The sequence below is a fragment of the Canis lupus genome, chromosome 28 (assembly GCF_003254725.2).
Source record: "Canis lupus dingo isolate Sandy chromosome 28, ASM325472v2, whole genome shotgun sequence".
Classification (NCBI taxonomy): Eukaryota; Metazoa; Chordata; class Mammalia; order Carnivora; family Canidae; genus Canis; species Canis lupus.
Genome location: NC_064270.1, coordinates 39,637,689 through 39,660,791, shown reverse-complemented (window position 1 = coordinate 39,660,791; position 23,103 = coordinate 39,637,689). Strand labels below are relative to the sequence as shown.

General features: G+C 56.3%; 1 protein-coding gene across 1 annotated transcript in view; it reads left to right on the top strand.

Moving 5' to 3' along the window:
* Positions 1-23,103, top strand: part of TCERG1L (transcription elongation regulator 1 like) — a 182,344-nt gene that overhangs the window by 126,964 nt on the left and 32,277 nt on the right. The window contains exons 7-8 of the mRNA XM_025467669.3: positions 7,411-7,565; positions 18,781-18,850. Of these exons, the coding sequence (XP_025323454.1) occupies positions 7,411-7,565; positions 18,781-18,850 (225 nt within the window). The remainder of the gene's footprint in view (positions 1-7,410; positions 7,566-18,780; positions 18,851-23,103) is intronic.

The following is a 23,103-nucleotide window of genomic DNA, read 5'->3' as shown; positions in this document are numbered from 1 at the left end:
AGCGTGACCCCTGGATGCGGCTTCAGAGCCCAGAAAAACTTCTTGGGCCAACTCTGCTCCCCAGAAGCTCATGTAGCTTGATGCCACGGGGAAGTCTTAAGGATGCCGTCACCTGGGGCGCGAAGCCTGCATCTGCACCTTCATAGGAGGTGACATCCCATCCGCCTCGAAATGCAAGAGGGAGTCGTGGGGAGAGACGCGATGTAATCTGAGCTGTTCTTTCCAATCTGCTCCTGCCTCGGGTGGGCTGGTTCTAGAACAGCGCTGTTCAGTGTCTCACGGATTTCTGTTTCTCCATTTCTCCTGCTCCTCGTCCTCCTCCTTTTGTATAATCTGGCTTTGGACCCACATGGCAATTCCGGCGGCAGCTGAGCTACTCCACTACTGGAAAGTAATTAGATCGTGCTCCTCGGGATTGTCGAAGACACGAAAAAAATAATAAAAAAAAAATGTTCAAGTGTAAAGCTCATGAGCTTTTGGCTCAAATGACCATCAATGGTGGTGCCAATGATTAGAGTTTTAAAATTCGTCAAAAGATTATGGATTTACGAGCAATTCACTATTTTTGTGAATTTTGTTTTTTAAAAAAAAAGCAAAAAAACAAACTAAAAAAAAAGCAAAAATAAATAAATAAATAAATAAATAAATAAATAAATAAATAAATGAATAAATAAATAGCACCTGTGGTTTTGAAGCAAGACCATTTTCTGAAAAGTCAAGGTTGACGGAGCGAAAGCTTTTTGTCCGTGATGCCTTCAAAGCAAAACCCGGAGTCCTCTTCACAGCAGCTCAGGAAGAGGCGAGAGCACGCTCAGGACAGACCAGCGCGCGGCCCTGGCGGGAGGCTGACTCAGCCAGCAGGTGCACCTCCCGGCGAGGTCACGCCTGCGGCTGCTGTGAGGACAAGCGGGGACGCAGCCCAAGTGCGTGGGGGGCTGTGGCCACGGAGGGGGCTGGGACCTGGGGCCCAATGTGGCTGCGGACAAGCCGGCGGCACGTGTGGCCTTCTGCCTTGGAGCAGGAGAGCATCCCCTGAGCAGGTGACGGGGGGCGCGACCCCCCAGGCACACTCCCTGCTCCGTCTGACTTCACGTGAATACCGTGCTTTTCATTCTGGCTTTATTCGCTATTTTAGCCCCCTGTTGAGGGACCTTTTAATTCACTCATAACTATTTTTTTTAAAGATTTAATTTATTTATTCATGAGAGACCCAGAGAGAGAGGCAGAGACACAGGCAGAGGGAGAAGCAGGCTCCATGCAGGGAGCCGGGCTGCCCTCACTTATAACTATTAATTCACGGAGCAGGATGTTTTAAAAGCAGATTCTCTAGAATTTTCTGACGATAGATAGTGGACACGTTTGACTTTAGAAGAATTAATATAGGGACCCCTGGGTGGCTCAGCGGTTGAGCACTTGCCCTTGGCCCAGGGCGTGACCCCGGGATCGAGTCCCACATCGGGCTCCCTGCATGGAGCCTGCTTTTCTCTCTGCCTGTGTCTCTCATGAATAAATAAATAAAATCTTTAAAAAAAAAAAAAAAGAATATAAAAAAAATGTTCTTGGGGGAAGTTGGTGGAAGTTTTCCAGAAAGAAAGGAGAATGTCCCAAAGCATCATACGTGTGGCTGGTGTTTGACGAGAGCAAAGCCATCGGAGAGTGCAGAGAAGAGGGTGCTGGGCTGGCCACGTGACCCACGCACCGTCACTGCCTCGCACACGTGGCCAAGAGAGGCCGAATGTCCCTCCGTACCCCTAGCATCATCGAGTGTTTCATTCATTTGGGGAGGGGCGGGGAGACGTTACTTGTGCGGAGGGGACTCTGAGGTTCAGGGACATGTCAGAGAGCGTAGTTCAGGCGGAGGGTCGGGCCGGGAGGAGGCTGCCGTTCAGATCCGCGTCCAGGAGCCAGCAGCTCCGGGCAGGGGGCGGACGTGCCACTGCCGCTCACGGGATGTCGTTGCTCCGCCTGTGGGGGGACACGACGGCCAAGCCCTGGTGCCGTGGGCGGGCCCTGCGGCTGCCGGAGCCGGACCCTGGTGGCCTCCAGGGTGCAGGGGGGTCTCAACGTGAATCTCCAGAAAGGTCGTGCCCCGAAGCCCTGAAGCACGGCCTACACGGAGCCCCTGGGGCCCTTGTTCTGGGAAGAGCAAGGGGGGCGGCCCTGGGCCTCGAGCCGGGGTCGAGAATGAGCGACTGCCCCTGGGGAGGCCGGACCGACGGCCGCGGGACGCCGCAGTGGGAGCCCAGCTCGGCGCTGACTGCCTGGCGCCCTCACGCTGCTCACTCGAAGAGGGGAAAAGAAGTGTCCGCGCAGGAAGCGCAGCCGGGTGGAGCGCCGCGACCTGACGGTGTGCAGGGTGGGGGGGACCTGGGCGACTGGCTCCTCCCACCCGTCTCCTGGGCCCAGCGCCGCGCCCCTGCCTCTCTGCCCGCTGCGGCTTCTCGTCCTCGGAGGGCGGGGGCTGCGGCCCCGTTGCTCCCTTAGGAACAGAGGCCCCGGGGTGCCGAGCTGCCCCCTCGGCCGTCTGGGCCATCGGGGCCGTGCGCCGACAGCCTCCTGTGCTTCCACGGGCAGCAGCCACGCTTCCCAGTGTCTGGAATGACACAGCGATGTCACCAGCCTGACCGGTCGTCGCAAGAGACGGCGAGGCCCCCGGCCTAGAGCGGAGCGCACACGTGCCAACACGAGCATTTCCCCACGGGGGCCGAGCCCTCGTCGGCGGGAACAGGTGTTCACCTGTGTGCTCCTCCCTGAGTCGGCCCCGCGGGGTGGGCGCTGCCGCCGGGGACAGGGGGATGGGGAACGGCTGAGCACGTCCCAGTCTCCCGGCGCTCAAGACTCCAGGCCAGGACCTCGCTGCTGACGCCCGCTGCCCCGCCTCCCGCGCCCAGCCTTCTCCGACACCAGCCGGCGGCCCGGGGCGTCACCCCGCGTGACCCTGTCTACCTGGAGGCGGCTCAGGCCCTGCACGCAGTTCAGGGGCTCCGGCCCACGGCGCTGCCCCTGCCCACCGGAGACACCCGTCCAAGTGCAGGCTGTCGCCTCTGCTTGGGTCCGACCGGCGCCGGATCCCAGGTTCCCGCGCCCCCTCCTCCGGCTGGACTGATGCGCTAGAGCCGTTCAGGGAACTCGGCATTTTCCTTACTAGGTGACCGGTTGATTCTCAGAGGGCACAACCTGGGAACAGCTGGATGGGAGACATGCCCGGGGAGGGGGTGGCGAGGAGCTTCCACACCCTCTCCGGGCGGGGGGCACTGTCTCCCAGGCCCCACGTGATCCCCAGCCCACAAGGTCTCTGGTCCCCCTCCTTCTGGGTTTTCACGGAGGCCTCATCATGTAGGCGGGATTGACTGACCATTGGCCAAGGGTGGTGGATCCAACCCCCAGACCCACTCCCGTCCCCAGGGGTGGGGAAGTTCCAACCCTCCAGTCAGGTGGTTGGTTCTCCAGGCCGCCTGCCCCACCCCGAGGATCCCAGAGCCACCCCATTACCATAAAGAGCTTGTGATGCCAGTAACAGGAGCCCGTCCCACTGTGTCAGGAAACCCCAGGATTTTAGGAGCGCCGTGCCGGGACGGGGACAAGCCCAAGTATGCGTTTCTCGCCCCAGATCCTGCAGTCACAGGAGGGAAGGTGGAGGGAGGTCTGTGCTCCCTCCTCCGTGCATCGCTGCCCCCAGCCCAACGTGCACAGTCAGCCCTTCCTGGAGACGCGGAGGGGTGAGGCGGGGCGGGGGGAGCGAACCCAGGCCCTGCTTTTATTTGGTCCCGAGCCCTGAGCCCTGGGGTGAGACCCAGGGGATGCCGGGCGCTGTGCCCTCAGGACAGTCCCTCCGGAACGGGCACGCGGGGGAGCAAATCAGGTGCACAGAGGGAGGGACCCAACGCGAGTGTCACCCCCTCCCCGCCCGGAGCCAGCAGCCCTGGGGGGCCCGTCGGAAGGTGACCGGGGTCCCCTGCAGCCAGCCTGGCTCCTCTCGAGGGGGTCCTGAGCCTCATCCGTTAGGGGGCTCTGTCCCAGACTCAACTAACGCTGAGGTGCTCGTGATGTCCCCTGGGGTACGGGGGCGGGTGCAAGAGAAGGGGGGATAAGGCCACTGTCCGGGAATTACGCGGCCTGGCTGAGGAAGGTGAACGCACACCTATTAACATGTGCATACACGATACATACGGTTACTTTTGCAGTCGCAGCTGGCTCCCTCCTGTTGAAGGCGACGCAGCCTGCGCGTGGGCAGATGTCCCTTGGGGGAGCACGGTTATTTACCCCGCCACCAGCTCTCGGGTTCAATTCACGCCTGTCCCTGCGGCACCGGGAGTGGGTCCTTTGCAGCCGGGTTCCCCGGGGGGAGGACCAGGCGGAGAGCAGGTTAGCAGCCCTCCGCGGCGACGCTTGGAGCTCAGGAGAGCCCTCCTCCCCGGACTGCTCTGGTCTGTGCTGAAGTGATAGTTGGTTTTTGTTGGAAACCAAGACACGGGGAGGAATCCAGGTGGGTCCCACAGGCCCTGCGGGAGGTCGGTCCCACCTGGGCGGCGCCCATCTGACTCTCTGCACTACAGGAGGCCAGGCACCCAGGGGTCCCTCTACACCACGCGGCCTAGCCCTGCGGTGCTCCAGTGTCCCTGCTTCCTAATTCCCAGCCCTCCGGCCTCTAACAAAGCCAGGGGTCCTGGCATCCTGCTTCCACGTCCCCACGGTTAGAATAATGCAGATTTCCATTCTAACCTCCCCACACACATGCACAGTGTAACTGAGGCCACCTGGGGTCAAGGACAGGTCTGGAGGGAGGGTGAGAGGTCAGCTCGAGGGCAGGTCACCGTCCTTCCACCTGCGGTGCCAGCCCTAGCCAATGCCTGCAGGCCCGGCACTGAGGGTTTGGGTCACTGCGGCCTGGAGGCAGGTCTGAGGCTGGAGCCCAGGACACAGAGGGCCCAAGGGGAGCCCCCTGACCAGTCTGCCACAAACCCAGAGGTTTCAGCTCCACAGATTGATCATCTTGTAATTCTGCAGGTCAGAAGGCCCATCTGGGTCTCAACGGGACTAAAATCCAGGTGTGGGACGGGCCATGTTCCTTCTGGAGGCCCCAGGGGAGAGGCTGGTCCCTGCTCCTTCCAGCTTCTGGGGCCGTTTGCCTTTCTTAGTCCTTCCTCCGTCCCTGAGCCCCTCAGCCTGGGGCGCCCCCATCTCCCTCCCTCACCCCCACCCCCATGGGTGTCTGACCTCTGCTTCCGTGACCTCTCCTCCTCCGACTAGGCCTCTCCTGCCCAGACAATCCAGGGCCATCTCCCATCTCAAGACACTAACTTACATCTGCAAAGCATCCCCTTGCCCTGCAGGGTCACCCATTCCCAGGTCTAGGGGTTAAGATGAGGACGTCGTAGGGGCCGTCACCCTGCCCATCACACCCATGAACCCAGCCCAGCCGGGACAGTGAACCCAACCGACCGTCGCAGCATCGCTTCTGGGAAGGAGCCTGGCCTGTTCACAGTTCCCAGAGCATGGGTTCGGCCCCCGAGCCCTCGGCACGGTCCGTGGGAAATGTGTAGCTGTGAGCATGCAGATCCGGGGTGGAGGCATTTCCTCGGTGCAGAGCAGAGTGGCCGGTGCCGGCCGGCTCCTCCCGATGGCAGACAGACAGCCGTGCCCGTCCAGCCGGGCAAGGGAGCAGCGGTTACCAGGGACGAAGGCAGTGCCCGGCAGGCGGCTCCCCGTTGGTCAGAGGCCCCGTCAGAGGAAATCCCATGGCCGGAGGGTCCCAGCACCTGTGGTTTTCGCTCTCAGTCCCAGCTCTGGGGTCCCCTGGGGCCGTGGGGCTCTGGAAGGCCAGTCTGAGGAGCTGAGGCCCAGGGAGGGAGGCAGACGTGCCCAAGGGGAACCTTCCAGGAGCCCAGCCCAGCGGCGGGCCTTGGTGCCAGCACAGGGCTGCTGCTCTGCTCCATCCTGGGCCCAAGCCCGGGATGGAGGCAGAGGCCAGACTGGTGGCCTCGAGGGGCCACGTTCGTTGGGTGGCTGTGCAGCCCGACCCGGGTTCCCGCAGGCCGACCTTACAGACCCGCTCACACTGCTTAGGAACAGACCCCGTCCTTTCTTTCTCGTATCTGTCTTCACTTCTTATCATCTTTTCTCCTCTCTAATAGCCTTCGACAGAGACGGGGTCTTAAAATTGGGATATTATTCCTTCTGGAGATTTTGGGTTCTTCTGTGTGAAAACACAAAGCTTAATTCTTTGCTCTTCTAGAAACAAACTGGACGGTGGGAGCCGGGGTTGCTCATCACAGCAGCCCGTTTACTGTCGGTGACGCCGGGAGTGTGGGCTCGCATGTGGCCCGATGGCCCGTGAGTGGGGAGTGTTTACGGGGAAGCCCCCTCGAATCACGGGGTCCCTGGGTCGGTGGCCCGAGGCGCCCCGGAGCGCGGGCACGTTACAGCAGAGACAGGTGGCGAGCCGGGAGGAGCTTGGACCTCCAGGGACCCTGACAAGCTCCTTGCTTTGCTCGACTTTGCTGTCCTTCCTGGTGAGAGGACGGTCAGCACAGTACCTGCCTCTTAGTCAAGTGGGAAAGCAGGAGAAGCTCTGTAAAGTCCCCTAAAAAGCCAGGCACGGTCGTTAACGATTTATACGTTACATAAGTGACCTTTGCAAACGTGCGATGTTCAGGCACCAAGGGGTTTTTGGGTCCGGGCGCAGGCTGATGATTTCTTTTTCTTTCTTTCTTTCTTTCTTTCTTTCTTTCTTTCTTTCTTTCTTTCTTTCTTTCTTTCTTTCTTTTTTTTGAGGGTCAAAATGAACATTTTATTTTATTTATTTTTTATATAAATTTATTTTTTATTGGTGTTCAATTTTTTTTGAGAGTCAAGAATGAACATTTTATTTTTTTATTTTTTATATAAATTTATTTATTTATTTATTTATTTATTTATTTATTTATTTATTTATTTATTTATTTTGGGGGGGGTTTCAATATAAGTTTATTTGCAAAAGCAGGTGGTAAGCCAGAGTTGGCCTGTGTGTTTTTTTTTCATATATTTTTTAATAATAAATTTATTTTTTATTGGTGTTCAATTTGCCAACATACAGAATAACACCCAGTGCTCATCCCGTCAAGTGCCCCTCTCAGTGCCCGTCACCCAGTCACCCCCACCCCCTGCCCTCCTCCCCTTCCATCACCCCTAGTTCGTTTCCCAGAGTTAGGAGTCTCATGTTCTGTCTCCCTTTCTGATATTTCCCACACATTTCTTCTCCCTTCCCTTCTATTCCCTTTCACTATTATTTATATTCCCCAAATGAATGAGATCATATGTTTGTCCTTCTCCGATTGACTTATTTTTTTTTTTTTATTGGTGTTCAATGGCCGATGATTTCTTGACTGAATGTGTTCGAGGGGCACTGAGGTGAGTTTTCCACTCGCGCAGGTGTGTGGTCTGGACGGGCGATGACCGCGTCTTCTTCTTCAACCCGACGATGCAGCTGTCGGTGTGGGAGAAGCCCATGGACCTGAAAAACCGTGGAGACCTCAACCGGATCATCGAGGACCCGCCCCACAAGCGCAAGCTGGAGGCCCCAACACGTAACTACCCACTGGGCTATTCACATCCACTTTCTTAAGTGTCTAGACTGCATATTCCCCAGGGACACGAAGGGAAAGCGTGTTTTTCCCGGTTATGCTGGAGCTTGAGTTTTAAAGAATGGTGTCTGCTGCCTTAGGATTTAGGAATTACGGTTCTATGGCACTTTCTGCTGGAGACACTTTCTTCCCAGGGGGCTTGGCCAGGACTTTCTTTTCGCCTCTCGTGAGGTTGTTAACTCAGAGAAGACGTTTTTCATTCCCTCAGGTTCTTCATTCTCCATCATCAATTAGCCAACATTTAATTTCTATTCCAAATGTTTCATGAACCCCACTTGGGAGACCTCATGCACACAAACAGGGGTGTATTTCCTTCCTCTTCACACATTCATTCTGGAGCTTTGAAGGGAATGCATGCATTGTTGATTTGGAGGTGCTTGAACTCCAGGGAAAGGCAGGGGTGCGGGGAAGTCCGCGTTCCTCTGCGGGGTCCGGGGCGCTTGGCGGAGAGGTAGCTGTGTCTGAGGACGCCTGTGGAAATCCCACTCCCCCGGAGTCAGAGAAGAACAGTTAGAATTTCAGCAAGAATATTTTCCGATTAATGGAATATATTTTTTATTAGCTGCGGTGTTGGGAAAGCCCCATTCCCCGCGCACGTGGGTTAAGATAGCGTTGGCTACACCGGAGAGACCTGAGGTCAGGGGCGCCGTCCCAGCCTCAGATGCACACACTTGGCTGAGCGGCCAGGAAACTGGATCTTGACCCCTTGAAAGAAGGCCTTTGTTTTATATTTATGGGGCATTTTATTGAGTTTGCAATGATGTTTTCAATCCTCATCACAGAGAGGGTCAACCCAAGACAGCATCTACCCACATTTTTAGTCAAAGGCAGAGGCGTTGAACTGGAACTTTAGAAAATGGAATTATACAAGTTTTCTTAACATGTTTAACGGTGCCGAGGGACTGGAAAATGCTGCTCTTCCAAAGCTGGTGGTGGTCTCTTGAGATTGAGGGATGCGGGTTTAATATGCTTGTTTCACCTGAGATAACGGAGAACATTCTCCAGAGAGCCCGAGTCAACGGATGTTGGGAAGAGAAATGTCTTAGGCGGGTATTTAATTGAATCTGCGGAAACGTAGCTGCATTGAGGGATTGCAGGAATCGGGTTTGTGATTTTGTTTCCTCCTTTGATTGGTATCCGTTTTTAAAAGGGATGTTTTCTTGGAAGGTTTGAAAACAAATCCTCATCTCCCGAGGTCCCGTCATGAGACCCCCAATCCCTTGAGAAGACCCCCAATCCCATGAGAAGACCCCCAATCCCACGAGAAAGATAAAGGTGCGGTGATCGGAGCTGTGATTGGACTTGATTGGTAAAAGCCAAGGGATGCAGGCAGCTTCCTTCGCTTGCACACTCGTGGATAATTGGGTGTTGTTTTTACCTCCCCCCCTTCCTCCCTCCCTTCTTCCCTCTTTTTTCCCCCGAAGCGTTGGCAGGCATGAGAAAGGAACTCATGACCAGTCAGCACATGGTTGCTCTGTGGCTTCTCTCCTTCGGACGTAATGAAGCCCGGGTGTGGGAGAAACGGAGGGGGACCGCAGAACCTGAGGTCCCCCCACTGCGTCACCTGCCACTGCAAGGCTCGTGGGGACTGGGGGGGATGACAGGGCGGAGCGGAAACTGAGGTCTATTAAACAGTCAAAGAGGTTATTGGAGCAGAAGCCCGTTCCGACCAGGCAGCGACACTGTGGGAAGCAGTTCTTGGGGCCCATGGGAGCCCGGGAGAGGGGTATGGGAAGGGAAACCGTGGCACTGACTGTGGCTTCGAGCCCACTTGGCGGTTTGTGATTGGCCGTCCGCGGCGTTTTGATGGATTTTGTGACCTGAGACGTTTACTACGGGCTTGGGTTTCGGTTTGCTTGAGTAGACCTGCAAGGCATCGGAGCCATGTCAGCCTAATGGCCTCCTGGTGTAATTAATTTAACAGCAGGATCTGAATTACCTGGGTCATAGATCAGTGCTCCATTTCACCACTTAATCTTTAAAAAGGTAGAGAGATGGGCCTTAAGTCTGACAACCACAGCCAGTAATATCTGATTAATTTAGATTTGATGTATCAAGACACCTCGTCTTCCATTAACTCATAACCACGGCCCTAACTACTCTAGGTAGACAGGTGATGAAACGTTACATGTGGTTACAAAACGAGTTTTAACCTTGCTTCCTCTTGTAAAAAAGAGGAAGAGATTTTCTTAAATCAGTGGGATTTTTTTTTTAACCTGAATCTTAAAGATATGCAAACGACCTCAATCCTTCACTTCCTGTTGTGGGGTAGAATTGACATCTATGTGCATCATTTCTGATTTTCTCAGATCCGCCTGCCCAAATTGTTTTGTTCGCAGCAAAACAATTAGGACAGAAGGTGTTTCTGGAGGATTAATTAGCGATTAGTGGGCAGAGTGGATGACCCCCAGCCATCAGCAAGTGACATTTCTCCCTGGCTGTTCATCCGTCATGACTCATCAAATGATTTGACCCTAATTATTGTAAGAACCAGCTCTAGGGGAGATTGTTCTTGGTGGAGAATTTTGTTTTTCACATTTTGTTCCTCCAGGAGTCATTTTGGATTTGAATATATTCCTACCTGTTTCTGGTCTGAAATAGAACGATTAAGCTCTTCAATTGATACCAATTATTTTTCAAGAGGCAAATGAAATAAATGAGTCTCATACAACAGTTGCCACATTTCGGGGCTCTCAGTCCTGGAAGTGTGTCTGTGTGCTAGGGACGTGAGGCCCGGGGTGGGAGCTCATGGTGTCAGGCGGCTTCGTGGTACAAGACACGGAGCTGCCAAAAGCGCTAAGCCACTCATCACTCAGCAGATAAGGGAAAAATCCCCTTTTTCATTCAGTTAGCGTTGCCGAGAGACTCAGACAAAGACCTGAATTATTTCCTAATTATCTTGCACTGTATCCAGATGGTTTTATAGCTCCAGTAGCTATGCTGTTGGTTGGGAGTAAATACCCACCCAACAAGGGTGAATCGGGAAGCACAAGCAGCATTTGTGACTTGGCCTGAGGTTCGGGGGCCTTGGCCACCTGCTCGGGTGAGAGGACGCTCCCCGGTGTCCTAGGCCTTGGGTGGCCCTCAATCCCACCAGACGCTGGGCTCTGTCCCTGCGTTTACCTGCACACGGGAGCCCCCGGGTGGGAAGCTCCCTGGGCCTAGAGCAGCCCAGGTGGGAGAGGGGGTGGGGCACGGGGCACCTGTGCGGCCTCCCCAGGTGGGGCCATCTGTGTGAGCTCCCTGTGCTGCTGGGACACGTGATCACAAGCTTAGCAGCTCATGGCCCGCCGGTCGGTGGGTTTCTCCAGCCCCTGGGGCATGGGCCCTGGTTTCTGGGGCTCTGGGCCCCTCGCCGCACCTTCACAGGCAGCAGGGCAGTGCCCTCAGATCTTCCTGCCCACTCTTCCGCCTTCCTCCTCCCCCGGGAGGGTCCTTCTGATTACACTGTGCTCACCTGGGTGACCCGGGACGGCCCCCAGCCCCAGGTCAGAACCTAGTATGCTCGCGGGTTCCAGGGACCCGGCGTGGCCGTCTCTGGGGCCCTCATTCTACAACCCGCCCGCTTCAGGCCCGTTTTACGGAAGAAGGAGTTAAAGGACATCGGTGAATTAACCTGCCCAAGGTCACGTTTCTCTCAGGTGGGGGGTCCAGGATTTGCACCCTGGTGGGCTTGACTCCACATCCGGGGGGAGCTGTGAGCCTGTGACAGGAACGCGGCTCCAGGAAGCGCTTTACTCCCTGTGCCCGACGCCCCCAGAGTCAGGTGCAGGCGGCCTTGTCCTTTCAGCAGAGGGGCCGGACGTCACTCGGCTTCAATTCCTCTGTAAACATTTTAGTCATTTATATCCAGGACAAATGTACAGTGATAATGATGCTCGTTTTGCGAGTGGCACATAAAGCCCTGCCTGTGAGTAAACACAGCTGTGCCTGGTGAAAGGGTGGCTTTCCCGAGCTTTGTCTGCCCCGGGAGAGCACACAGGTCTGGGAGCCACGGTGCGACCAGGTGGCCGGGCTCCGCGGACAGCGTCCCTGTGACCGGTCCTTGCAGCCCGAGGTGGGCAGCACCTGCCCCAAGGACCAGGTTGAGGGGAGGCCCCCCCACGCGGGGTTCACCCGGCCCGGCTATTTGGGAGGGACCCTGACCCTCTGTGGGACCTGTATCCCCCACCCGGCAACCCAGGGGGCCCCTGGCCTGTGCCCCCGGCCTGTGCCCCCTCCTTGCTCTGTGAATGATCCAGGACCCTGGACGTGGCATATGAGTGGAGCCAGGCCAGCCCTCCAGGGCACGGGCGGAAGCCTGTTGAGCTCTGAAGGCACCAGGCGGCCGGGTTGGGAAGGAGCAGGCCAGGCACCTGGGCAAGGCCTTCATGATGCTCTGGAGCCCTCGTGCCTCGTTTGCTGCAACCTGGGGACCGGGACAGTGGGGGCAGGACGGCGGGGCAAGGTGGTGTGGTCAGGGTGCCAGAGCAGGGTAGCAGGGCTGGGACGTTGGGGCAGGGCCTCCTCCGAGGTGCACCAGCGAATCGAGCACTGATACAGGGGCAGAGCCAGTGCCTGGGGCCCTGCGTGGCCTTGAACAGGCTGGGAGAGCATCTTCCTAAGTGGTTCCCAGAACCCGAGGCTTCACGCTGCCTCCCCCGCTGCCGACCCAGGAATGAAGGAGGAGGGTGGGGAGGAGAACCTGAGCTCCCTCCCAAACCAATCACTGTACTTGGGGCCTGGATGACCAGCCCTGGGCTGGAGCCAACAGCAAGTGGGAGGCCAGCAGGCATGGTGGGCAGTGATGGGCCGGGTCTGGGGGTGGACAGAGCAGTCAGTCCCCGGACCAGCGGCCAGGGTGCTCCCTGGGGAAGGACCACTCACTGCACCAGACGCGGGGAGGAGGGCCCACCCGGGAGAGCCTGTGTCCTGGGGAGCTCGGGAGGGGTCGGAGCCCGGGTAGGTGCAGGGTGGACCTCAGTGAGGAGGCTCCATCAGTGCAGCCTTTCCAGGGACCAAGAGGCTCGTCCCTCGCGGTGACTGACCCCCGGCTCCCCGGACCCTGGCCCGGCAGCTCCTACCAGGGCTCCTACCCTCTTTCTGGGGCCGCGTGCACCACCCCCCAGCTCTGCTCCGGCTCTCTCTCCGCCTGACTTTGTGATCCTTCACTTCCTTCAGAAATTGAATATGACCTGCAGGGAGCAAAGGACGCAGACAGCAATTTTGGTGTCCGGAGGCCCCCAGCTAGTGGGTGGAGCCACGGCCAGGCCCTGGATCTGCCCTCTCCCATCCCTCGTGTGCTCCATGCAGGCTGACAGCCCCACCCATCTCTGCCACCTGCCCTGGGCCTGCAGAGGAGGGAGCAGGGAGGAGGGGAGGGGGTGGGGAGGAGGGGAAAGAAGGAGGAGGGATAGGGAGGAGGGAGCAGGAAGCAGGGAGGAGGGGCAGAAAGCAGGGAGGAAAGAAGAGGGACAGGGAGGAGGAAGGAGGAGGAGCAGTCAGGAGGGAGAAGGGAGGAGGTGGGGGGAGGAAAGAGCAAGGAGGAGGGTCAGGGAGGAGGCAGGAGGAGCAGGGAGGAGGAAGGAGGAGGGACAGGGAGGAGGGGCAGGCAGGAGGGAGGTCCTGAGCCCTGCCCAGGGACCAGTGTCTCCGTGGGTTCCGTGGTCTCCTCCAGCAAACCCGAGCACCTCCAGCGGGACCTGATGCTGCCCCCGGGCCGTTGGTGTCAGAGTCTAACTGAACCGTTGGCATCCAGGCCCCGTCGGCGCCCAGGGAATCAGAGGCGTGGTTGTTGGTGCTGGAGGGTGCCCCAGAGAAACGGGGGAGCCCTGATGCTTGGCAGCCTTCCCCGACTCCCAAGAGCGTGCCCACGTCCCGCTGCCGCCGCCGTCACACCTCGGGCCGCTCCGACCCAGCCTCGCGCACAGGCCCCCGGGGGCCTCTTGTCCAAGCAGCAAAGCACCCCCGCCTTGCCCCTCTTTTTGCCCAGGGCAGCCACGGGCTGGGGGGTCTTTGTCTCTTCGGTGCCCCGGGAGGAAGCAGGGCGCCTCCCCTTCCCGTCATCTTGCGCGCGAGCACGGATCCCCAGGAGCCTCAGGACAAACAGCCTTAAATGAATGACAGACTCCGTGGATCTAGAAGGTGCAGACAGAGCTGTGCACAGAGGCAGGGGGTCAGGTGCGCCGCGGCCGCTGCCCTGTGCGAGCTGGGCTCCCGCGGGCGGGACGGGCCCTCTGAGCACTGTGCCCTGAGTCCTGGGGCGGGTCTGTAGGGAGCCTGCGGGCCTGGACCCTGGCTCCCGAGGCCCAGATGCTCCCCGCCGAGCACAGCTCCCTCCCTCCCGCTCCTCCAGCTGGACGTGCTGATGAGAAGACCTTTGTGCACGTCCGGTGTCTTAGCAGCGTTCCTGCGAGTACTTGTGTCCTACAAGTTCATATTATTAGAATTACCAGGGCAGAAGGTACGTGCCTTTTAAATTTTCCTCCAAAAAGAGAGCCCAGGGGGCTCCGTGGGTGAAGCGTCTGCCTTCGGCTCAGCTCATGATCCCGGGTCCTGGGGTCGAGTCCCGCATCGGGCTCCCTGCTCTCCCTCTGCTCCTCCCCCCTGCTCATGTTCTCTCTCTCTCTGTCTCTCAAAATAAATAAATAAATAATAAAAAAACAAGAAAAAGAGCCCAGTGCACACACCCATTAGTAGATTCCGCGCACTTCCAGAAGCACTGTGCATCCTCGACGCTGAATTCTGAAAGCCGTCCTTTGTTTCCGTTGGCATTTCTTTAATTTTGAGTGAAATGGAACCTTTTCAAGGGCTTATTGGCTGTTCCTTTTGTTTTGTGTCCCCGGGATGTGCTCGGGTCTGTCTCCGTTATTGAAATACGCAGACTCTTGCAAATATCAGCATTCCGGCTACGATTACAGTTTTTTTCTTCCTCTTTTGATTTTTTTTTCCCATTTAAAAAAAAAAATGGGTCTTGAGTTTTGTCTTACTGTTTTAAAACATGCGTAACGTGGAGCTTGCCGTTCTTTTTTTTTTTAATTTATTTTTTATTGGTGTTCAATTTACTAACATACAGAATAACCCCCAGTGCCCGTCACCCATTCACTCCCACCCCCCGCTTTTTTTAAAATTTTTTTTATATATTTATTTATTTATGATAGTCACAGAGAGAGAGAGAGAGAGGCAGAGACACAGGCAGAGGGAGAAGCAGGCTCCATGCACCGGGAGCCCGACATGGGATTCGATCCCGGGTCTCCAGGATCGCGCCCTGGGCCAAAGGCAGGCGCCAAACCGCTGCGCCACCCAGGGAGCTTGCCGTTCTAAGCGGGCAATTCGCTGCTGGCGGCGGCCTTCGCCGCGCTGTGCAACCGTCACTCCCGCCTCCAAAACTTTCTCATCACCCGCCCAGGAGCCGGGTGGCCGGTGTCAGCAGCTCCCCGTGGCTTCCTCCCCGCGGCCCCGCCTGTCCACGCAGCCCGTGCGGACCACCCATGGGTGTCCCGCTCCCTCCGCGGAGGAGAACGTCTTCACGGCTTATCCGCGTTGTGCAACGGGTCCGATTTCCATTCCTTTTTCTGGCTGAAGATGTCCCATCGTACGGATGGGCCCCACTGGTGCACACTTGGGTCGTTGCCCCTTTGGGGCCATGGTGAGTGGTGCTCGTGCAAACACTGCACACAAATACCTGTTTGGGGCCCGGTTCCCAGCTGTTTAGTGTAGAAACAGAAGAGTGGAGTTGCTGACTTGTAGGGTCACTCTGTGTTTGACCTTCTGAGGAGCAGCCAAGACGTCCTCCACAGCCGTGAGCCTCTTGGGAGGGCCCACCAGCGGCAGGCGTGCGTCCCCGCGGCCCCTCCTCCTTCATCCTTGGCCAACGTGCTGCCTTCTGTTGTTGTGGCTCATGGTATTATTACTGCTGTGTCTGCCATCGCAGGGCTGCGAGCGGTGCCTTGTTCTGGATCGGATTAGCGTTTCCCTAAAGATTACACGTGCGCAGCATCTTCTGGGTGCTCCCTGGCCGTTCGTACGGCTTCTTTAGAGAAATGTCTATCCATGTTGCTTGTCCTTCTTCTTTTTTATTTTATTTTAATTCGGTTGGTGGTGTCGTGGTTGGTGGTGGTGGTGTGGAGTGGTAGGAGTTTCAAATACGATCTGCTTACCAATCCCTCACGCGACGTGGTTTGTGAATATTCTTTTATTTTTATTATTTTTATTTTTTTTTATTTTTTGGTTTGTGAATATTCTCGCCCATTCTGTGGGTTGCCTTTTCACTCTGCTGCTAGTACTGTCCTCGGATGTACAAAAGGTTTTAATTTTATGAAGTTTCATTTATCTGGTGTTTTTTTTTTTTTCTTTTTTCACCTGTGTCTTGGTGCCAAAGGTACGAAACCATGACCAAATCCAATGGCAAGAAGATTTCCCTGGAAAGTTTCATGGTTTTAGCTCTCACACTGATCTCGGAGTTCACGCCTGTGAATGTGGTTTCTGTCCCCTTCTTTCTTGTGAATGGGCCACGCTTTCCTATTGCTCGGTACGCGTTGTGATTTTCTTGTTGTTGTTGAGAACTGGACTTTCTGAGTTCATCACACAGCGAGTCTGGAAAACAGCTTCTCGTATCCTCAAGGGACTTCGGGTTCTGGCTGGTGAAGGGCTGGAACCATCCATTTGTCACTTTTCCAAGATTGTGATCCTTGTCGGGTGTGGTCCCTGGGGTTTCTGCTCCATCGTGTCCGCCGTCCGTATAGGAAGGCGGCTCTTCCCGGCGGCTCCGCGGTCTCATCAGAGCCCCGAGTTCTGGAGTCAGAGTTGGGCGGTGTCTCCAGCTCCGTGGCCGCTCTAGAGGACCTGCTGGCCCCAGGACTCCTCCTCTGTCTCTCCCGCAGCCTGCCCACCAGACTTGCATTTTTATTTTTTATTTTTTATTTTTTATTTTTTATTTTTTATTTTTTATTTTATTTTATTTTATTTTTCAGATGCATTTTTAAAGGCAGTCACATTTCTGGATATTTCCCTTTATAGCTTTTGGATTCCGTGCCTTGATTTAGGAAGGCTTTACGATGAGACTATTCCCAAAAAACAAACAGAAATCTTCAAAAAAATAACCAACATCTTTATAATCATACGACCTCATTTCTTTAATTAAAAAAATATTTAATTTTTCACGTCTAACCTTAGGTCTCCCTTGGAGTGTGTTCCGGAGCAGCCATGGGGAAGGGCCTGCCCGTCCTCCACTTTGTTTCAAATTCTGGCCATAGCTCTGTGCTCTTCATCACCCTTGTCCTCTGCCCACGGGACAAGCAGATGGCAAGCACGACCCCCTTCTTTCTTGAAAACCTCGCCGGAGCATCAGGCTTCTGGACGCTCTGGGAAGGAAGCACACCTTGGGAGAGATTGCAAACATCCCGCAGTGCAGACAGGCAGACTCATGGCAGGTGTGGGGGTGCCGAGGTGGAGCCCATGGGACGGCCCCACGCATGTGGGGGCAGAGGACCTGGAGCCAGCCCTGGAGTCTCATGGGGAGGGTGCCGGTGGGCATGGGGGGCACCTGGTGGAGTGTGCAAGGTGCAGGTGCCTGTGGGACACGGAGGCAGGGAGGCCAGGAGCGGGGGCCTGAGCGTGCCTCTGGGGGTCAGCAGCCTGATGCCCAGCACTGGGGTGGGGGGCATGTGGGAGGAGTGTGCAGGGCGTGAAGAAGGCAAATCCTGCCCCATTAGCTCATTTATCACAAATGCTCTTTCTCTGGTTCTCAGTGAGGAGGGGGCTTCTGTCCCCTAGGGGATGTTTGGCAATTTCTGGAGACATTTTGGTTGTCACAACTGGGGTCTGTCCCCACTGCTACTGGCGCCTACCGAGCAGCTCCCTCCAGCACCCAGGACCCCTGAGTGTCACTAGAGTGTGAGGCTCCACGCAATGGTGCAGCTCAGGCTACGATGCTCAGCTTTCCCTGGGCTGACATCCCAGATGCCACCCCCCACCCCCGTACCACACACTGTCCTGCAGGGAGCCCGCTCCGCTCCATCTCCATCTGGGCAGGGTCCACGTCTGTGAGGCCTCCTCCCTGGGCGAGCCTCTTCCACAGGGTCCCATCCTGCTGGTACACCAGGCTCACAGGCTTGTGGCCGGGTCCCCCAGGGCCCACGACAGCTTGGAGGGGGGGGGAGGACATGGGTGGGAGGGGCCTTAGAAGCAGGATGCGGGTGGGCTGGGCCAGCCGGGAGCTTCCAGAGCCTGACTTTCTCATCTTGCTGCCAGCCCCACTCCAAGAGCTGACTAGATGACTAGCTGACTAGTTGACTAGATGGGGATTGGAGCCCTCCTTGGGATTCCAAGCAGCACATTCCTGGAGGCGTGTCCTCATGCGCAGGCTCCTCAGGAAGGGCGGGCTTAGGCAGCCCGGTGGGCGGGGACCTGGGCCTCGGGGACCTGGGGGTGCTCAGCAGAGCCCCGCCCCCCGCACCTCTGCCCGCACAGGACCCAGCGTGAGAAAACCGTGTCCTGGGTCTCATGGATACAGAATGAGAAGCAGGGCCAGAAGGCAGCTGTGAAGCCAGGGAGCCTGTGGGAATCACTCATCTGTCAGGACTGAGATACCGATGCTCTAGAACCGTGTGGAAGCTCGTTTTCCCTCTCCCCCTTTTGGAGACACATAGGAAACACTGAAGCACCTTTTCACTTTTTCATTCCAAAAGCTCATCAAATATTTACAAGGCCAGCCTCCTCGGGATGGAAGGGGGGGACCCGTCTTCAAAATCAATTTGGGTTTTTGATGTAGACGCATAGTCAGGAGTGAAGTGGATGCCTCATGTGCGAGAGATGTGCTGGTTCCCTGCAGGGACACGGGGGGGGGGGGGCTCTTGGTTCCCTGGCAAGAACGTGAAGCCCCCCTGGAAGGGCTTCTCCGGGGCCTGCGTGCCCAGGTGGACGGGGAGGCCTGGGGAGGTGCCCACCTGCCGTTCTCCATCCTCCGGCCTGGCTGGACCATCTCGCAGCCTCCACACACAAGGAAATCAGGTGTCTCTTCTGCTGGAACACCCAGGGGTACAGGAGGTAGCGGGTTCTCGGGCTTGAGGTCTGTTTCCTTAATTTCCAGATGACTCTGCGTGAAAACGAGCGCTTTTTGGTGTTTTGCCGGAGTGACGGGAGCTGACACTCCAACCTTGTTAACTTGATTCTCTTCCAGCCGACCACAGCGACGGGTCACGGTCTGAGGACGGCAGGGGAGACCGCAGCCTGAGAACCAAGAGGAACCGGTAGGTGACAAGGCCTTTTGCGCCGGTGACTTTCCGTAGCAGACAGTTATGTGGTGTAGAAGGAGAGGGGATCGCTTGACTCTACTGACGGAGCGCAGAACAGATCGAACCACCAGGCAGACGGCGGGAGGCCTCAGGTCCCGTCTCACTGACTGCTCTGGGGGCCCCGGGCCTCCGTGGGCAGGTGTCTCAGTGGCTCCCGGGCACGTGGATGTTGGACCGCGTCTGGCCTGCACTGGGCCTCCCTGGTGCCCATGTGCTCAGCCCCATGCATGGAGCCGTCGGGGTGCCAGGGGGGCCATGGGATGGGTGAGGCCATGGGTTTGCTTTGGGCAGCTCTTGGGTTGGAGTTGGGTGCCTCCTGCTTTTGCTTTGTGAGGTTGGGCAAAGTAATTCCACCCTGACTGCTGATCTCCCGTCTGCGCGAGATGGCAGGAGCTCCCAAAGGCAGCTTGGGGTGACAGGGACTGCGAGGGAGGGGGAGGCGCTGCGAGACTACAGTCACGCTCCTCGAGTGCACAGCCCTCCGTGCCTGTTGCCCTCTGGGTGTGGCGGCAGCCCCCGTGGCCGGACCCGCCGTTAGCCCGTCCTGCAGGCCACGTGCTGGGGCTTCTTTCCTCCTGAGTCCTACACAAAGGGGTAAATTTGGGATCCGAGTGTCTAGGCTCCCTGGCCGGGGGCCGAGGGCCTGGCTGGGGTGCTGGGCAGCCGTCTCCGGCACAGAAGCCCTCGTGGGTATGTTCTGCTTAAAATATGTGCCTTGAGGGTGCCCAGGTGGTGCAGTCAGTAGGCGTCTGGCTCGATTTCGGCTCAGGTTGTGATCTCAGGGTCCTGACATCGAGCCCCGCGTCAGGCTCTGCGCTGAGCGTGGAGTCGGCTTGTGATTCTCTCTCTCCCTCTCCCTGTCCCTCCCACTCCTGCTTGCTCTCTCTCTCTCTCTCTCTTAAATAAAAATCTCTTTTATAAAAAAAAAAATGTGCCTAAGAACCCAGAGCGCGTTCAGGAGGCAGGTGGTACAGTGGGAGCCCACCCCGTCCTCTGCCCCAGTTCAGCACAGCCTCACGTTTGAAGCCTCTCTGAAAGTCAGGACATCGGCAGGCTCTGCGGACGGCAGACGCGGTGCAAGGAAGAGGCCCATGACGGGCACGAGGGCTCGAGGAGGGGGTCGGGTCGGCGGGCTGCGGGGGCGAGGACGACGGGGGAAGGCGTTGGCTAGGATTCCACTGCCGGCTTGTAAAAATGGGCATTTTAAAAAATAGCATCACACATGGGAAGTGTGATCCTCAAAGCAGCAAAGATAAACCGTACGCTGCAAATCTGAAAAAAAAATCAGACCTCATGTCATCGATTTATTTGTTCTGGTTAAAACCATCGCCCTGTCACCGTTTTTTTTTATGTCCCCCGATTATTCTTTGTGTGCTTTTGTATTTTTATATTTTTTAAAAGATTTTATTTTTAAACAAACAAATCTCTACATCCATCTTGGGCTTCAACTCACAGCCCCGAGATCAAGATTCGTGAGCTTCATCGACGGAGCCAGCCAGGCGCCCCTATGTCACCCAATTATTCTTTAACCCTATGTTGTGTAAAGTCTTAAAAATACAGTCTCAATATTATTTTTACATACCAAAAAAAAAAGTTTTCTTAGAAGAAGCAAGCGTCCCGCAGTGGCACCTCTGCACAGTAATGAAGGAAAATGCACCTTGCCTCAGAGCCCATGCCCAGCCGGCATCCTCAGCCCGTCTGGGGGGCGTCCTGAGAAAGGATGGTGGGAGAGAGAGCAAGCCCCCCGACCCCGGCTCCGGGCAGTGGGCACCTGGCGCCTGACCCCGCCGGGATGGGCCTCTTGTCTGTGACAGACGACAGACGGACGAGCGTGGAGGCACAAACCTGCAGAGTTCTCCCTGAGTGGCTTCGGGTCCCCTCATTTCACTGCCTCCAGGCCTTTCCTCTGTGCACCCCCTCCAGAAATCATTCTGCAGACGGGGGCCCGGGTATATTGTAATCTTAACTGATAACAAGCAGACACCACAGAACATTCCAGAAACAACACAGGGAAGGGTGAGCACTGTCCTCCCTAGGAGAGGGAGCTGTCCCCCCCGGGGTGGTGGGGACCCAGGCTGCCGCTGGGCCGGGCCTGAGGCTCCCCGTGGTGCTGGGGTCCCACCTTCTCTTTAGAAGGTCACTTTTGGGCGTCAAAGGACACCTGCATGTGCCACAGAGGATGGACGCTGTGTGCCTTCGATGGGACAGGGGCTCCAGGAAAGAGGGTAAAGTGTCACCTCTTTATGTCCAGACCATGGGCATCTGCCAAGCCCGCCTCTGTCCGTCTTTGGATAAATGCATCTAGAATCTCAAAAACCAGACGCGCTTCCTGAGGCACCAGAAATGCGGAAATGTAGCCGCCGAAGGATGCTGTTGAGCTCGTGCTGGAGGAGACGCTGGGCTGGATCCGGAGCAGCTGGACCATCTGCCTGCGTGGCCCGATTTCACTCATTTTCCCACAGGACTGGCCTTGACTTCCCATCAGTTGGCATTTAAGAGACGTCAGAACGTTAGTTTGCGTGTGAACCGAGTGAGGGGCTTCCGTGATTGAGCGGCGGCTCGGGAGCCGACGCGGGGGCGATGGGTAGAGCTGCTCTGCTTCCCACCCGCAGACCCCGGCCCGGGCCGTGGGCGCCGCTGTCGGGGCGGCTCTGCTCTCCCACGGAGCCCTGGACGGCACTGCTCCCCCTGCTGCGGTGCAGCCAGACTGGGGATCTAGAATGTTCCAGAATGTTCCACCGTTCTGCTCAGTCATCTCTGAGCCCTTCGCACAAACCTCCTGCTCTCTTCCGAAGCCTCACTCTTGTGCTGGTTTTTCCAAACGCCCCCACCCCCACCCCGCAGCCAGATCTCCGTGGGGTTGCTCAGAGCTCATCGCCCCGGGCCGATGATCAGCGCGGCATCATGTTCGTCTTCTAGAAGGTTATGATCAATAAATTCAGGCTCTTCTCAAGCTCCTAACCTCTTTTGTGTATCTTTAATTAGTGGATCCTGGCTTAGATGGTAAGAGAACGGGCCTCCAGAGGACTGGCTGACATCAATCCCTTTGACCTACCTTTTTTTCTATGAATAATAGAATTTTTCCTCATCCAGAAGCCCGTAAACGTGTGACTCACTAGCAACCATGTTTGGGAAGAAAGGGAAATTGCCGCATGCTCCCTTTGGACGTTGCGTTTCTCTCGGACCCTGGCACCTCTCATGGACGTTTTGCACACTCTTCCGCAGATCGGATGAGATCAATTGATCAAGTGATTCAAGTCTAAACGATGCTTTTCCTAAAATCCCCTGGGAATTTCATGGGAAGAGAAATATGTCCCAATGACAAGCTTTCAAATTGCTAGGATATTTTAAACGAGCTGGCGAGCACCACCTCGAGTAGCTTGAAACCCGTTCATGATACCTGAGCCCACCTCCCCCCGGGGCCCGGAACATTGATTGCTTCTTTGCGTTTTGTGCGGTGCCCAGAGGTACTGCCAATTTCCCGATGTGCCGTCTTTTCTTGGTTCACACTTGCTCGTCACACGTGCGGTCTATTTTAAGAACTTGGGATTTATTGCAAATAATTGAACTGAACTATTTGAAGGATTCAGCAAAAGCCAGCGATTTAGTTTAGAAATTGGGATGAAATGATCTGCCAGACACATTAGAGAAGAGATTGTCAGCGACACGTTTGGCTCCTAGACCTCCCAGGGGGAGCCAGCTTTGGCCAGTTGCTAGGCTGGGAGGTTCCTCCGACCTGATGGCTTCCTGGAGCATGAGAGAGTGGCCTTGCTCCTTCCGCGACGATGAGCCCCGTGGCTTTGGCATAGATTCCCTGTCCTGTGCGTGACCAAAAGGATCTGGGCTTGGGACATTGTTTATCTCTACATTTGAAGGTTTTGGATTTTGTGGGTTTGGGGGATGCCCAGTTGGTGGCTTTGGATGTAAGTGGTAAAGCTGACTTTTTACTGTAAAATCTTCGTGTCGAGCGGGGTGTTTTGCTGGGGTCGGATGCAGCTTAGGCTGGAGACCTCAGCAAGGATAGAATCCTTAGGAAGAACCCTGTCGTTTTTCTACTTCCCCCAAGGATGTCCTGCATATTCTTCTCTTGACAAACCACAGCGGCCAGGGCATGTCCTGAGCAGGGCATGGACAAGGCCGGGTCACGAGGTTGTGACCTGTCTGCCTGCAGTTCTGCAGCTCACCTGGGGGAACCTAATGCTGAGAAA